The 17,803-nt window shown below is 47.5% G+C and overlaps 1 protein-coding gene across 1 annotated transcript in view; it reads right to left on the bottom strand.

Annotated features, from left to right (window-relative positions):
* The window catches only part of LHFPL3 (LHFPL tetraspan subfamily member 3), a gene marked incomplete at its 5' end in the record, with an annotated part of 257,506 nt that extends 256,179 nt beyond the window's left edge, over positions 1-1,327 (bottom strand). The window contains one exon of the mRNA XM_079992042.1: positions 841-1,327. Within this exon, the coding sequence (XP_079848168.1) occupies positions 841-1,327 (487 nt within the window). The remainder of the gene's footprint in view (positions 1-840) is intronic.
* Between the last annotated feature and the right edge of the window lie 16,476 nt (positions 1,328-17,803).

Below are 17,803 nucleotides of genomic sequence, written 5' to 3' on the forward strand. Positions count from 1 at the left end.
CACTGTGAGCTCAAACGTGGCTCTTGCAAGGTCTCATCCACTCAGTCCTTTGGAAAGGTGCACAGCAGCAGTCCTGTGTCTTTTCCCCACATGCAAGACAAATTGCAGTACAAATTCCCCCAGAAAGAGAGGCAAATAGTAACCTGTCAGTCCACATTGTCATTGCTAGTGCTGGTGTGGCATCTTCTCTCTTAGGGACGGTTTCAACCCCCAAGAAAGCATCCCTAATCTATGCAAGAGTTTTTTCCAGGATGACAACGTTTTCCGACACGTTGCTTTGAATGCAACACACCCACCCCTTTGCGGGCAATGTTGTGCCCCAGGTTATCCCTCCGCATCTTTTAAGTGCACCTAAGTTTATTTCTACTAACTATCCAGCCCTGCAGGGGAATTTAACCTGCAAAAGCCATCGCTCCCCTTGGAATACAGCTTTCTCCCCACCACCAGGGCAAAAATGCTACCTAACCCTTTTGTCACCCACAAAATGAAGAGCTTTCCATGCACACAGGTTTGCACCTTGCATCTCCAGATGCTGCCTTGCCCCTTGGGGTGCAGGGGGGGATGCTTGCTTATATCCCGCCCGTCTGGTTGGTCCGGCGGGGTGACAGTGGGACCAGCCCGGCAGGACTGGGGACATCGTAATTCCAAGGCTCGGGATGAGCAGGAGGGTTCCTGCCTTCCTAAGGAAATGCACATTTCGAGGACCAGAGGTGGGGTAGGTTGGGGGGGGGGCGCGTGAAGCGATCGCGTGCAGGTTACCTAACTGGCCCACGGACGGGGCTGGGACGCGCGAGTTTCCTCCCCCCCCCGGGCCCGGTGCGCCCTTAACCCCTGACTCACCGGAGGTGAGCTGCATCCAGGCGCAGATCTTGTAGACGGTGGCCGTGTTGCAGAAGAAGAAGAGGATGAAGCAGACGATGCAGGAGATGATGAGCACCATGGAGAGCCCGATGAAGAAGGAGGCGGCTTTGAAGGCTCCCGAGGGCAGGCTGGAGAAGTCCGTGAAGCTGCCCTGGCACGTGAGTTCCCGGGAGAAGCCGCTGCCCGTGCAGAAGTGGAAGAGCCCGAAGTAGCCCGCCTGGGGCGTCTCCACGCCGTCGCCGATCCAGTAGGGCTGGAAGAAGCACACCACGTTGACGATGGCGAAGCAGATGGTGAAGATGGCCCACAGCACCCCGATGGCGCGCGAGTTGCGCACGTAGTTGGTGTGGTACAGCTTGGCCGCCTCCTGGGGAGGCAGCAGAGCCCCGGACGACGAGACCCCGGACGACGAGGCGGCCCCTGGAGCAGCAGCCGCCCCCGCCACCCCCGCCGCCGCTCCGGGCATGGTGGCCAAGAAGAGCCCCTGGCAGACGCGCTCCGCCGCTTCACGCGCCCGGGCGCAGCGCCATCGCCAGCAAGGCGCGCTCCTCCTTCTCCTCCTTCTCCCTCCGAGCCCGGCTCGCTTCTGGCAGGCGCCCACCCGGGATTCGAGGGAGCTACTGCCGGGGATGGTGCTGATGCTGCCGCCGCCGCCGCCGCCGCGCGCGGCAAGTGCACTGAACACTCCCCCTAGCGCAGCTCCGTCGCGGCGCCGGAGAGCCCGGCTTCCTCGCTGCTGCGCAGCCGCGCCCGGCGCCGGGGGGGGGGGGAGGGAGGGAGACGGGGCGGGGGGAGAAGCGGGCAGGGGACCCTCACTCGCGGACGGGGCGGGGGGGGGCCTCCGTCTGCCTCCCGCGTCTAGGGGGCCCCCCTCTGTTGCGGGAGCAACAGGAGGACGCAGTGGCGTAGCGTGGGTTGTCAGCACCCGGGGCAAGGCAAGTAATTTGCACCCCCGTAACCCGTGGATTTGCGCCCCCTAACCCGTGGATTTGCGCCCCCTAACCCGTGGATTTGCGCCCCCTAACCCCCAGATGTTGCGCCTGGTGCGGCCGGCCCCCCCCCGCACCCCCCTGGGAGGACGGCACGTGTGGAGGGCCCAGTGAGAAAAGGTATATATTTAATATATGGGGGGGGGGACCGAGAGGATTTGTGGGTTTCAGCAGTGGCGTAGCGTGGGGGGTGCAGGGGGGCCAGCCACACCGGCTGCAACATCTGGGGGGGGGGCACGCTCACACTCGCAGCTCTCTGCCCCTACCTGGCTCACTCTCTCTCTCTCACTGCTGTGCGAATCCGAGCCGCGGGGTCGCCGCCCACTGTGGAGGGTGGGTGGGTGTGCCAGGGGCAAGGAATGGCCACAACTTTATTGGTTACAGCAGTGAAAAGGTATTGGCTTAGGCATTGGATCTCTAAAACAAGTGGGTTTATTCACCAGGGGTTCATCACCTGTTGATGCTAATCCAACTATAGGCTCTCCCCTGATGTCACCGAGGGTCGTGCCATGGCCTCCCGCCAAGCAGGCATTGGACAGAATACACGACCGCCAGATTCCTTTAACAGAATACCCCAAAATTGAAGGCATAGGCGATGGCCACACCTAGCACTTCGACACACCACAACGGGTTAGGGGGCGCAAATTACTTGCCTTGCCCGGGGGGCTGACAACCCACGCTACGCCACTGGGTTTCAGCCTGTGTTTTTTTTTTCCCCCTTCTCCTTCAAATTTTTCGCTAATACATTTCGCAGCGATAACATTTAATTTTGCACTTGTAAAATTACCCTGCGTGAGGCGCCAAATGCTCACCAGGCAATGCTTTCTCCTGCCGCCCTGTCAACACCACCATGGGGGACAGCTGCACCTGTTGAATCACTGGTAATAGAAGAGGGGGCGACATGCTAAAACGGGGGGAGGGGGGCAGAAACCAGGTCCTTCTGAATGGCCCTAGGAGGAGAAAGTTCTAAAACAGCTGTCAAAATGCATTAAAACATTTGGTTGATTTACCACAGCAGATTTTTTTTTTTTAAAGGAAGCATCTTTGGATACCCGGACAAAAGTTTTGCCCTTCCTGATGGCTGTGGGAACGCAATGCTCTAATGGTGTAGCGCAGAACTTTGGGGTTGGTGAGCACAAGTTGATAATCCCGCAGGGAAGCCTGTGAGTGTGGTTTCGACCGACAATTGTAGCACAAAAGAAAGCATTCAAGTGGTGCCAAGTGGTAATACCCCTCGGAGTGGTAATTGCCCAGGGGAAGGACCCTCATGTGTCTAGCTAGCTGCCCTCCATAATCCAGAATTTGTGGAGACTCAAATTTAAGACAGGTTTTCTGAAGGACAACCTACAGAACCTGCACATGCTCTGAAATCAGTAGAGATACCATGCTCTTGAGAATTTGTGGTGGGCACAAGAGACAGGACCTTTTCAGCCGTGGCCCCATCACTGTGGATATCCTCCCATCAGATGCATGTCTGGCTCCCTCCCTGGTTGTCTTCAATCATGAGTTAAAGACTTGGCTATTCCAAACTGCTTGGAATTAGGTCGGTGCTTAAGTTCTGTTGCTTTTAGCCACGGTGCTGTGTTGGTTAGTTTAACGGCTTTAACTCTTTTAAACTGATTTTGTGATTTTCACTGAAAACACCTCAAGAAGGCCTTCGGCCCAGAACGATAATAACAAAATATCAAAATAAATACATAAGTAAAGTGAACCTAAGCGCAGTGACAGATTAAGGTCTCAGCCAAGCACACTTCCAGTGATGGTGACAGAGGCTTTTCTATGTATTTATGTTGATGCACACTTAATATATTATGACATAAGGCAGATACCCCAGTCTGGAAACAAATCAGAAGCCAGTGAAACCGATTCATTATGGAAGTCATGTGATCCAAATAATGAGCTGTGATCAAGAATCTGGCTGCTGTGTTCCGGGATAGTTTAAAGTTTCCAGACACTCTTCAAAGGCAGCTCCACACAGAGAACATTGCAATCATTCAACATATGATGATGACTAAGGCATGTGTCATCATGGACAGATCAGCATTTTCCAGAAATGAAGAGAGCGGACACACCAGCCTGTGCTGAGCAATGGTGCTCTGGGCTGCAGCTGCAACTGGAGCATCTATGCTCAAGGCAAGATCCAGGAACACCACCAGGCAGGAAACCTGGATTCTTTTTCGGGAGGGCTGCCCCATCCAAGAAAGCACAAATTTGTTCATCCCCATCTGTCTCTTACCAACCTCAGACACTGTTTCAAAAACGATAAAATGTGGCTGGGAGGTTTTACTCATTAAACTGGTGATTCTCAAAGGGTGTAGCAGGAGATGATAGCAAGCATGGCGGGGGGGGGGGGAGAGAGATTATATTATATTTTGGGAATGACTCATGGTCTTATGTTGCTGCGTTGTTTTATACTTTCAGGATGTCCCGTAATCATATTATAAAGTAGTTGTGTTCTGTGTTATAAATCAAGCACTGCTAGGAGCTGTTTCTTTTTGTTTTCAAAAAAAAAAATTGGTGTGGAGTGAGCAAATTATTATTCTGAAAGCATGACTTAAAGAAAAAAGGTTCAAGAACCACTGCATTAAACAGTCTATAATCCCAGTTAATCAATCAATCAATCAATCAATCAATCAATGAGGCAAAGTTCTATGCCACTTGCATATGAATGACACTGGACTCCACGTTACCAGCAGTTTCATGTAGATGTGAAAAAGGACAGGAGACAGAACAGTATTCTGTATTCTTCAGTGCTACCTCTGGTACTAGTGTAAAACAGTGCTTTGTCCTGGTCTAAGATATGGGCGATCATATCAAAAGCTTCACCAGATTTACTAGTGAAGCAGTTATAAACTGTAGGTGTGTCCCTAGTGTCTTTGGAAAGATAATTAACTTTATGGTGTATCTTAAGTTCTTCTCTGTCTTGTCTGTTTGACCTGACACTGGACTTTGATATTAGTGAACAGTAAGGAGCATTTGAGTATGAAGTGCTGAGTGTAGTGTTGCTGCTGAGGGTTTCTGTTTTTTATAGTCCTGGTACTTATGACCATTGGACCAATATGACTGTATATTGACTTGTTCTTTCAGTTAGTACCACTAACTGAGCCTAGTGAAAGGATCCCAGTTTAGAAATAATGTGGAGATACCAGATTTAAATGACCATTCACCAAAAACAACTCACAAACCCAGCTGATTTCTAGACCCAAATAGCAAGGTGTTGTTCATTGCTACTATTGGAGTGAAGTAAACATAGCATTTAATATTTTCTTAGCTCTGCTAGTGTCAATAAATAATCCTGCTCAGTATTTGGGACTGGGTTTATGAGTTATTTATTGGTTTATAATCTGGTTTTATGGATTATATATTTGCTAATGATCACTGGACAAATGCTACAGTATGGGAACAGATCCATTTAAAGGTAAATACTTTTATTTCTGGATCCGATTGTAAGCCCCACACCTTTTCCAATGCAAATTACTGTAGTAGCCTTCATAATGATACAGTCTGTAGCAATGTATTTATGTGTGCTCATACTGAATTTTTAGGAATACACAATGCATGGAACAGCACAAAATCAGAGTCTCTTTCTCAAGAAAAACAATCACTACAAATCGGTCACTTTATAACCATGCCCTATGGAAAGGCACATGTTTATCCAAGAGTTGCCCTCTTAGGGTCTCTTATCATTGGCAGCAAGTTGCTTCAATTCCCCCCCCCCCCAGCCTTGAAGAATTGGCTTCAACTTTAGCATTAGCATTAAGAATTTGCAACCACCTCAGTCATTTTTAAAGGAATAAAGCAGTAGCAATTCTTCCCCCAAGGTGGTTTCTTTGTTCTGCTTTGTTTCCCCTCCGCATGTTTCTCTTTGACTTAGGTCCTGCCTGACAGAAGTCTGGCTTGGCAGGCCCTCTGAAAACTTATTATTACTTATGGCTGGCAGCAGCACTAGAAACATGAATAGTAGTGAGGCAATGACAGCAGTTAGGTTAGGAAGTTACAGGGTAATAATATCCCTAGCAACAATTTTCTTAACTTTTCCTCTTCACTTTCTGGTTGACTGGTAATGCCAGTATGGCAGGCTGACTGCACTCATACCTGAACATTATAATTGCTCTGCTCTTCTAAAAAAATTTATTCTGTGGTCAGCAAAATGGGGAGACATGATAGGGCATTGCAGTGCCCTGTATGCAGAAAGTACCAGATTTAATCCCAGGTGTCTCCAGTTAAAAGAATTGAGTAGCAGGTGAACCCTTGAAAGTTGCTTCCAGTCAGAGTAGTGGGCTAGGAGAGCTGGTGGAAAAACACACACCTGGTAACCCATGCACCCCTTTGGTCTACATGGGTGTTGTTGTTGTTGTTTAGTCGTTTAGTCATGTCCGACTCTTCGTGACCCCATGGACCAGAGCACGCCAGGCACTCCTGTCTTCCACTGCCTCCTGCAGTTTGGTCAAACTCATGTTTGTAGCTTTGAGAACACTGTCCAACCATCTCGTCCTCTGTTGTCCCCTTCTCCCTGTGCCCTCCATCTTTCCCAACATCAGGGTCTTTTCCAGGAAGTCTTCTCATGAGGTGGCCAAAGTATTGGAGCCTCAGCTTCACGATCTGTCCTTCCAGTGAGCACTCAGGGCTGATTTCCTTAAGAATGGATACGTTTGATCTTCTTGCAGTCCATGGGACTCTCAAGAGTCTCATCCAGCACCATAATTAAAAAGCATCAATTATTCGGCGATCAGCCTTCTTGATGGTCCAGCTCTCACTTCCATACACCACTACTGGGAAAACCATGGCTTTAACTATACGGACCTTTGTTGGCAAGGTGATGGGTAGATGAGTCTAAAAAGCCTGGAACCCAAATTTTCACAGCCCTCTAGCAGCTATAGTGGTGGCTCATCAACAATAAGTAATATATTTAGAGTTAACTTGGGAAGTGTGTACTTGATTCTGACCAAAGTAAGCCTCCTAAGTTGAATATTATTGTATTTGAAATTTGTTTGTTTCTCATTCTTGTACTGATGTATTAAGTTGTGCCTTAAGGATGCTGCATATCATTGATTAACGGGGGATGAAGGTTTTATGGTCATTTTTTGGGGGGGTGTCATAGTGATGTGTATTTTGCTCTAGGAGGCTTAGTTTGCACAACAGCAGGAGTCTCATCATGCGAACACGAGTCTCATATATACATGACTTGGGGCTACAACACAATGTCTCAGTCTTCTCCCACCTAATATCTCCAGAGATCTTCTGATCAGAGAAGAAAGGAGTTGTAGTCCAAAACATCTGGAGGGCACCAGGTTTAGGAAGCCTGCGCTATGTCTTCAGAACGATCATGGATTTCCTGCATCTCATTTATTTTAGCCCTGTATGGTCAGAGATGCAAGAATAGGCCCAGTACCAGAAGTCCATTATGAGTGCTCTGCCCTGTGGTGGATTTCAGCAGGTGCCTGACTGCTCAGGCCATGGCTGGTGGAGACACCTGATTTTGAACTGTTTCTTCATAGATCCAGCGCGGAGGGCCTTCTGGCGGTTCCCTCACTGCGAGAAGTGAGGTTACAGGGAACCAGGCAGAGGGCCTTCTTGGTAGTGGCGCCCGCTCTGTGGAATGCCTTCCCATCAGATGTCAAGGAAATAAGCAACTATCCTACTTTTAAAAGACATCTGAAGGCAGCCCTGTTTAGGGAAGTTTTTAATGTTTGATCTTTTACTGTGTTTTTAATATTCGATTGGGAGCGGCCCGAGTGGCTGGGGAAACCCAGCCAGATGGATGGGGTGTAAATAACAAACCATTATTATTATTATTATTATTATTATTATTATTATTCCTGTGATTTCTGCATGCGGGATTCCTCCTAACTACTACGAAGTTGGCCAACTATTGTGACTGGAATGGCAGCCTGCCCTTTCCTCTATGACACCAGCCCTTTCATTGGCATCAGGGTGGTTATTTTCAACTGGCAATGACTACGTTTGGGCAGCTGGGAGATTTAGATCCCTGGCTAGGGAAATACCCAAAGTTTGCAACTGCACACATGCATCGTGATCCTTCTAACCCCTGGGCCATTGGAGGCCTCTGGTCAACATGTTTGTGCATAGTGTGGAAGAGAAGGTGTTGGCAGCTGTGTGGTGTTATTGTAGCACTGATGGTCTGCAACATAGAGATCAGTGGGTGGCAGTGGGGTTGGCTGAGATAATTGTGGGAGCATCTGTAGACGCTGCTATATTAGGGGTTGTTTCTACAGCTATTCTCAACCCTGCTGCTGGGAGTACGTTGAAAGGGGTGGGGGAGAAATTTGATTCAGTTTGCATTTAAATGGAAAGCTTCCTGATTTGTACTTTCCAAAACAATATGCAAACCGAAACAGAGTCATTCTAAAAACTGCATCTCTCTGAATTTTACAGCGCAGTCTTCCAGCCATGCAATGTGTACAAAAATGCATATAGTAGGAGGTGCATAAGAAATGCATTCAGTATTGAAAATAACATAAAATGCATTGTATCACAGGGAATTTGTTTGCAAAAACATTATGTATATCTCGCTCATATGGCTGGGTTGCTTTAGACAAAATTGAACACAAAATATGTTCATGGTGGGTCCATGGAACCATCCAGTTCTTAATATGATTGTTCTCCTTGTGGCTTTATTTGTAAGTTGTTTTAGCTCTGTCTGCTGTTACCTGTAAGTGCTTTGTTTCACTTGCCACATTTTAATGCCTTTCTAATGGCTTGCTTTTATTATTTTCTTGTAAACTCCCTTTGGCATTATTGGTGGGAAGGCAGGATAAAAATACTTGTAATATATCAGCAAATAAAACATACCTGACTAAATGGCATACGACAACCTAATAACATCGAATCACTATGCCAAACAGCTCTGGCTATTTTGGTTGCCATGACATCTCTGGGTGCTATAGACCCTTCTGTCTACATAGACTAGGTCTGAGATGTTCCTCAGTCTATCTTGGGGGGAAACAGCACCGCCTAGAAGCTGTATAAGCTCCTTTTATCTATTGGTTTCTTATGTCCCTAAGACCAGTTTTCGGTGATCCACACCTTGGTTACCTTTGCAGTGCACTGATTATGGGACTGCCTTTGAAAATAGTCTGGAAATCTCAGCGGGTACAGACTACAGCTGCTGGAGTACTAATTTAGACTATGGGGGACATGAACGTATTATGCCAGGAGGACTTCAGTAGTGATCACTGCCTCCTGTTGGCACTTTTCTAGGCTATTAAGTGTTGATTTTGACCTTTAAAGCCCTTCAGAGCTGCACCCTTCAGTGTCTGGAGAATAGGTTCTTTCCATCTAGCTACCCAGACATTGAGATCATAATGTTATCTAGCAGTAATGTTATAGAATAAGGTAAAATTGGATTATCAATAGGTGATAATGTAAAGTTACAATATATTAAGATAAATTATTAAGATAAAGCAAAAATGGAAAGGATTTGCTGAAACTGCTAATTGAATTAGAATACAAAAAAGGGAGGTGTGAGGAGGTCAGGGAAACAAGTAAATGAAAGACAAGATATGGAAAGATTGAAATGCTTTTAATTGTTTTTATTTTTCTGTATTTTGTATTTTTCTTATTTTCTTTTTCTTTTTCACTTTTGTAACATTTCAAAACTTTAATAAATATTATTTTTTTAAAAAAGAGATCACCATTTTAGGACCTTTTCAAAGCAAAATATAGCAGGTAGCAGCATGAAAATGAGCTTTTTTCAGTAGAATGCTTTCCTCTGAGTTGCCCAGCTTGCACCTGCTCCCATTTGTTTTTAGTACTAGGCAGATATACCTGTTTAGTTCTCAGGACTTTAAAACTATGTAGTGGTTTCATTATTTAGCTCTGTGAAATGGGATGGTTCCTCTGCTCTCTTGTTTTAAATTGACCTGGCTCTCTCTCTATATATATAATATTATTATTATTATATATATATTATATATTATGCATATATATATATATGTCTGCTGTTCCTAATGATACTTTTTCCACTGCTAGGATTTATTCCTGAAAATGGATAGAGATTCTAGGACAGATCCCTGGGATGCTGTCAGTCACAATTAGGACCCCTCTCATGAACCTTTGATCACTTTTGCTATATTCTGGTGTTGGTTCAGCCACCTGCTTATGATTTTAGCCTTTAACATACACACATACTTTCTCCTGCACACAAACAGAACTATAATTCTTTTTTCTTTCTCAGCCAAAATTGGTGCTTGTCTTACTGGAGACCACGCTATAAGCAGTAGTGAATGCCACTTGTACAAAATCGACATAATATTAATCTTCAGGCTTGTGTATTAACAAAGTATTAAGGAGCAAAAGAGTGTAAAAAAATACAACAGGCCCATTGAGCAATATTACTATTGCCATAGCAACAGAGGGGCTCTTCACTGATGAGCTATTGCTGTTTATCAAAAAGCCTTAACGTAGAGAAATTTTATGTAGAGCTACAGATAGAGGGGGGCCCATGCCGCATGGAGCTTGACACGGGTTCAACTCTATCCATAATCTTGGCAAGGACCTTAAGGAAACTGTGTCCTACTGGGGGTTCCAAACTCAGGCCAGCCCCATTCACCCTCCGGGACTTCCAGAAACGTAAGGTCCCCACAATGGGGGTGGGGACCTTCAGGGTGCAATACAGAGGGCGGACGCGGCAACTGGACTTGCTTGTGGTCAAGGGCCCCTACATTAGCTTACTGGGATTGGCATGGTTTGGACCACTGGGGCTAGCCATCACTGGGGTGAACCACACTAGCTTACAAGTGGATGTGGACGCCATATGCAAGGAATTTCCGGGGGTTTTCGATGGGAAATTGGGACAGTATACGGGCCCCCCATTGCTCTACAGCTTGACCCCACAGTACGACCGGTCAGGCTCAAGGCCTGCCGGGTCCCGTTCGCCCTGAAACCCCATATAGACGAGGAATTGGACCGGCTCGTGGAGCAAGGAGTGCTGGAGCTGGTGCCTAATGCCCCCTGGGAAACCGCAATCGTCACACCCGTCAAGCCTAATGGTTCAATCCGCATCTGCGCAGACTACAAATGTACCATAAACAAGGCCCTCACGGCCCATGCATACCCAGTGCCAGTGGTCAGCCATGTTCTTGCCACCCTGGCTGGGTCGAAATTTTTTGGCAAGCTGGACTTGGCCCAGGCATATCAACAGCTGCCTGTAGATGAGGCCACAGCAGAGGCACAGACGATTGTGACGCACAGAGGAGCGTTCAGGGTAAAGCGGCTGCAATTCGGTGTCAGTGTGGCACCAGGCATATTCCAGAATCTAATGGACTCGCTCCTTAAAGGGATTCCTGGCGTCACCCCCTTCTTCGATGATGTGTTGATTGCCGGGCCCACACCAGAGGAGTTTGAGGACCGCCTCCGCACCATTCTGCACCGTTTCCAAACAGAGGGTCTCAAGGTGAAGCGGGAAAAATTTCTACTAGGAGTGCCTCAGGTGGACTTTCTGGGAGTTATGGTGGACGCAAAAGGGGTCCACCCGACTGGGGACAAGGTACGGGCCATTTGTGATGCCCCAGCGCCCAAGAGCAAGACTGAACTTCAGGCCTTCTTGGGACTATTGAACTTTTACCATTCCTTCCTTCCCCACAAGGCAGCGGTAGCGGAGCCCCTACACAGACTCCTGGACAAGCGGGCCCCTTGGGTGTGGGGCCAGCGCCAGGAGGCCGCATTCCAGGCAGACAAGGACTTGCTTGTCTCAAACTCGGTCTTGGCACACTTCGACGAGAGGCTGCCGGTGATGCTAGCATGCAATGCCTCGCCCTATGGCATTGGCGCTGTCCTGGGACACCAACTCCCGGATGGAAGAGAGGTACTGGTGGCATACTTTTCCCAGACACTCAACGCAACTGAGCGGAACTACTCGCAAATCGACAAGGAGGGTCTGGCAATCGTGAAGGGAGTAAAAGAATTCCATGATTTCTTGTCCGTGGTGACTGACCACAAGCCGTTGCTTGGCTTGTTTGCCCCCGAAAAGCAGACCCCCCAAGTGCTGTCTCCTCGCGTCCTCAGGTGGTCAACTTTCCTTGCCAGCTACCAGTATGCACTGATTCACCGCCCTGGGAAGGCAATGGGCCATGCGGACGCCCTCAGCTGGCTACCACTACCAGAAACAGGCCCCGACCCAGCACCTGCACAAGAGGTTCTGAGCCTGGAGCTGCTTCCCGACCGCCCCATTCAGGCACAAGAAGTTGCACACCATTCCAAGAAAGATAGGGTCATCTCCCGGGTCCTGGCCTGGGTGTGGAGGGGATGGCCCAGCAGCAGCCCCGGGCCAGAATTCGCCGGCTACACAACCCGCAAACATGAACTGTCGGCCCACAAGGGGTGCCTGTTATGGGGAAGCAGGGTCGTTGTTCCCCAGCCCCTCCCCAAAAGGGTTCTCACAGCCCTACACGAGACACACCCAGGGGTAGCAAGAATGAAGGCCCTTGCCAGGAGTTATGTGTGGTGGCCGGGGATCGATGGAGAGATAGAGGCCTGGGTCAAACACTGCCAGGCCTGCCAAGAATCCCGCCCAGATCCCCCAAGGGCCCCAGTCCAGTCCTGGGAGTCTGCCCGAGCACCATGGTCACACCTGCATTTGGATTTTGCTGGCCCCTTTCAGGGGAAAACATTCTTCATCGTGGTGGACTCCTACACCAAATGGCTGGAAGTCGCACTGGTACCATCCACTTCTACGTCCGCAGCCATCCGGGTACTACGCAGGCTGTTTGCAACCCACGGTCTCCCTGACACTCTTGTCTCAGACAATGGGACTGCATTTACGTCAGGAGAATTCCAAACCTTCACAGCGCAGAATGCCATCCGCCACATCCGTTCGGCGCCATTCCACCCTGCCACCAATGGCCAAGCAGAACACATGGTGCGGACCACCAAGACACCCTTCACCGCATGATGCAAAGGGATTGGGAGTACCGCCTTGCCACATTCCTTCTAGCACAGCAGAGCACCCCCAGCTCAACGACTGGCCGGAGCCCCACTGAACTGCTAATGGGTTGGCACCTTGGAATCAGATTGGACCACCTTCACCCCGATAGAGCTCAGGATGAGGTAGTGGTGGGGGAACGCAGGAATCCCCGGACCTTCGAGGCCCAGGACCCAGTGTACACAAAGAATTTTGGGGCAGTCCCAGCACAGTCCCTGGCCCCATGTCGTACGAGGTGCTAACAGATGGGGGGTAATGCTGGCGCCGCCACTGCGACCAGATACGGCGATGATTCCCGGGAGAAAACCAGGAGGAGGACAGGTCAGAGGAGTCCCAAGGGAACAGTGGGGCAGTGAGGTCCATAGAGCAGGAGGGGCCAGCAGGAGAGGCAGAATCAGTAAATACAGAGAGGACCTGCAAGGCCGAAAGGACACCGGTACCAGAACCATGACTGAGCGAGCCGGTTGTGCCAGACCAAACAGCCCCATCACAGCCAGCATCCTTGGAACATGAGCCAGAACCTGAACCCCGGACCAGGGAACACCCCAGGCTGGCCGCCGGCGTACCTTGAGGACTATGAATGTGACCTCCCGGCCAGAACTGGAACTTAGAGGGGAGGGGTGTTATGTACTGAGTTGAATAGGATCCAAACTGCAGCAGTCTGATTGGTCCTAGAACAATAGGATTCAGAATGCAGCAGTCTGATTGGTCCTAGAACAATGCAGCAGTATGACTGGTTGGCAGGAACCACACAATCATGCTCCAGATAGAAGTGAATCCACAACCTGATTGGCTTACAGTAGAATTCCGGAATTAGCCAATCATGTGCAGCCCATTGTGTAAATAATGTATATAAGGCAGATACTTTGAGGGGACATTCGTTCGTTCCTCCTCACCACTATGAGCTGAATAAAGAGCATGAGATCACTTTGCGACTCTGAGTATATTTCATCTTCCATTCTGCCTCTTTATTATACTTTTATTTTCTGGCCCTTTAGCCTTCCCTATTCTATGAAAGGAGCATGTTTGATGAGATTTCTTTTTCCCGTTATGAGAAATGACATTTGTGTCTGCTTTTGTATAATGGTTCAGTTGTGCACATCAACAACATGACTGGAATTTTTATTTACAGTTTTGGTGTAATGTGCCATCGTGCCTATTATGATTTCATTGTTGGGGTGACAGTAGTTCAGTGCCCAGATGTATTTATAAAACGGCAATGGGAAGTGTTGACTTGACTGGCACCCTGATCTTAAGTTAATTTAATTGACAGTTAAGTCTCACTGGCTTAAATCTGAGAGTACAAACCAAAGGACACTCCCAGAAATAGAATGAAGATGCAGATGGTTGCTGGGTAAATGCAGCAAATGGAGGTCTAGAAAAAGGAGGAGCCCATATTAAATGAAAACCTGTCTTGAAAAATAGTTAGGACTGAAGTGACATCAATAAAACCAGTGGAAATGACAATGAAGAGATTGCTGAGAGGTGGGGCATTTGCTTTTGAGAGGGCAACCCCCTGCTATTAAGTTGGCTTCTCTGAAACAGGGTTTAAGGGAGAATGAATGTGTAGAGATAATGTGGGGAAGAACCAACCAAGAAAAAGTTTATTTGACAGTTGATATAAAGGCAGCTTATTATATCCTAAAAGGAGCAGTTGGCCATTTGGTCGTTTCGTTTTTGGAATAGCAATATGTTGTCAATAACCCTTTGAGAGCAATCATATGCTCGCCTGAGGGGTGGTAGGAGGTGCCCGTTCTCTCTTTCCACGGACAGAGAATGATGTCCACAAGTGGAATCCTCCCCAGTGGAGGGACTGAAGGCTCTGCTGCCATTGTTCTGCCACCAGCCATGGTCTGAGGGCAGAAACAAGATGTTCCAGGGATGTGTCAGAGGAGGCTCCATATCTGCTGGATCTAACAGCCCTCTTGTTCACATGCCTCCCATTCACTTTAATAGACTCAAAGAGTCATCTAATCCAGGAATCTTGCCCACAGCCATCCCTGGGTAGGCTCAAACCACCAACCAGCCATGCACTGACCCATTTCGCTCCCTGAGGTGCTCCCATAAGGGTAAAAAAATATTCCAGGCCTGGGGCTGACAGGAGAGGAACTTTGAAAGGCTAAATGGATTTACTTTCCCGCCATTAGGCATGAGCCAGCAGGGCTTAAAGAACAGCAGTTTCTTCATCACAGAATCTCCACTTGATTATTGCTCTGCCCACCCAAATTTTCCAGAAACTTCATAACACATCGTATGTAAATAATCCCTATGAAAGTCCTTGAGGAAGGTTCATATTATTGTCCCTTCGTTACTGTCTTGGGATTCAGGTTGAGAGATACTGGGTTTTGTATGTTGGGGTAGAGCTAACATTTGAGTTCCAGTGTCTATAACTCGTGCCCTGTCTTCACCACTATGCTTCTCCAGCTATTACTGTGCTTTAAAGCAAAGAAATTAAGGCCAGACTTTTGATACTTCATGTATTAATTTGGAATGACATCTTCCCTCCCACCCCAGCTCTGTCTTCTAAGAGAATAATTGACAGGCTATTAGCCACACATCCTTAGACATTGGATGTGCCTGAAGTTTGAATGCTGTTTTTGATGCTGTTCCTGATAAAACTATCCTGGGGAAATATTTAGTCCATCTTGAAAGACTGCATTATGTAATATTTCAAGTTTTCCTTCCCTGAAGGTAGGCTCTTACAGTGACAGAATCAGCTTCCGATATTTGCATCCTTTAAAGACCAGAAAGTTTACTGATGCTAACAAGGTGACTAGTTGCTGACTGAAGAGGAACCCCAGTGACAGTCCAATTAAGATGCTGCATACTGCCTCCAGTAAGCTCCCGCTTGCTTCTAATTTTAGAACGGAGAGTGAGAGTGAGGTGAGAAAATGGGAGAAAGGAATTCACAAAACAGGTTTGAATTCTGCTACTTGGGCTGTGTAAGATCGCTTTGCACAGGTAGCTTGGAAATGGCTGTATTTTGTTATGCCAACATTAGACTTGGGAATAACTATGCTGCATCACTTTAGTGAGGAATGAGAGGCAAGGTCCATAAGGAAACCTAGGACTGACAGAAGCAGGTTTTGATGATGCAGAGCGAATCAGTGCTCTGGCATGCCTTTAGTGATATCATTAGGCTGCTGCGGATGGTGCTGTGATTTTGGATAAAGTGTAAATCGATGTCTTGACTGTGTGCCAGATGGTGGGAGGAAAGTGAAGGGCACATTCTTAGCTCACCCTTTCCTGATTAATGCCCTGAGAGTACTGTTTGATTGACACAGAGTATTTCTTCCTTCATCCTTAAGAGGGTGAGTCGCAGAGCCTTTCCCAATGTCCAATCAAGGAATGAGAAGAAAACTCAAGCTGTTTTGTAGAATAGCTTTGAGTTGAACGTTACCCCAGTTATCAAGTTCCAACAGGCATTCACTATTGCCCACAGGTGGCCTAAATGGCCAGGGCCTTGTATGCCCAAGAGTGAATTCATCTTGCCATATTGCTTCTTTATCATAACTGGAAGCAGAAGAAAGGGTAGTATGGCACAAGAATGCAGTACGACCAGTAAAGACAGTAGCTGCACACTTCAGTTGGGATCAGATGTGCTGGCTCCAGTTATTCACTGTGACACTCATATGCCAGAATTTATTTGGAGAAGTCCATTTAGAAGTAGCTAGAAAAACAGGATCATGTTGCATCATTCTTTGAAAGCAGCTCCCTCACACCCCCTGTAATGGTCACTCTATCAAAGCATACAATCACTGTAAGATGAACTTTAAAATTTCAAAAATAAAAACACATGGTACAGCCCTCCAAGCAGTATTCCATTTCAGAATGTATACTTCCTAGAGCAGTTTTCTCCCAATTGAAGCGCCGAGCGTTTAAGGACCCGGACATTCACAGGGAAACCAAAATGCTCATTTACAAAGCCATTGTACTGCCAACTTCACTGTACGCTTGTGAAGCACGGACCACTTATAAACGCCATCTTCAACTCCTCAAAAGATTCCATCAACAGTATCTCTGAAAATGTTTACACATCACTTGGGAAGACAGGCAAACTAATGTCAGTGTACTGGAAGAAGCAAAGATCACCACTGTCAAAGCAATGATTCTTCAACATCAACTTTGTTGGACTGGTCATGTTGTTTGAATACCTGATTATTGTCTTCCAAACAGTGGCGGAGCTTCATGCTCTGGCACCGGGGGACGGAGAGCAGGCAGGGGCAGGGCTAGCGCATGTCCTGGGGGCATGGCACACCACCCACAGGGGTGTGGCACATGTCCTGGGGGCGTGGCAAGCCACCTGTGGGGGTATGGCGCCCAGCGCAGACAGGGAGGCAGCCGCAATGGCACCCCACCGGGATCGCGTTTCCAGTGCTTCCAAAGCAACTACTCTATTCCAAACTTAAAAATGGGAAGCGAAATACCGGTGGACAACAAAAGAGATTTAAAGATGTTCTGAAGGCAAATCTTTAAAAAATGTAGTATAAGCACCGACAACTGGGAAACACTGACCTGTGAGTGCTCCAGTTGGAGAATAGCCTTTACCAAAGGTGTTGTGGATTTTGAAGAAGCACAAACTCAGGGCAAAAAGGAAAAATGAGCTAAGAGGTAAGGAACATTTGCCTTCACCATGATCAGCTCCCACCCAGAAACCAATGTCCCCACTGTGGAAGGATGTGTGGATCCAGAATTGGCCTCCACAGTCACTTACGGACTCAGTGTTAAAAATGTTTTCATGGAAGACAATCTTACTCGGCTACGAATGCCGAGTTATGTGCTGAGTTGCTAGAGAGTGTCTAAGAACAGATTTTTTAAAAGCAATGACAAAGTCATCTGTTTTAACCCTTTGGTATAAATTCCTTGCATATCAAGTAATGGGCATTATTTATAGGAACACTTTAATGAAGAACAGTTTTTGAATTTGCTGCATCAGAAGAACATAAACTCAGGTGGACTTCAAACGATGAACACTTTGCTAGCTATATTTACAATATAGTTTTGTGGGGTA

Source organism: Podarcis cretensis, assembly GCF_951804945.1.
Source record: "Podarcis cretensis genome assembly, chromosome: 10".
NCBI classification, from domain to species: domain Eukaryota; kingdom Metazoa; phylum Chordata; class Lepidosauria; order Squamata; family Lacertidae; genus Podarcis; species Podarcis cretensis.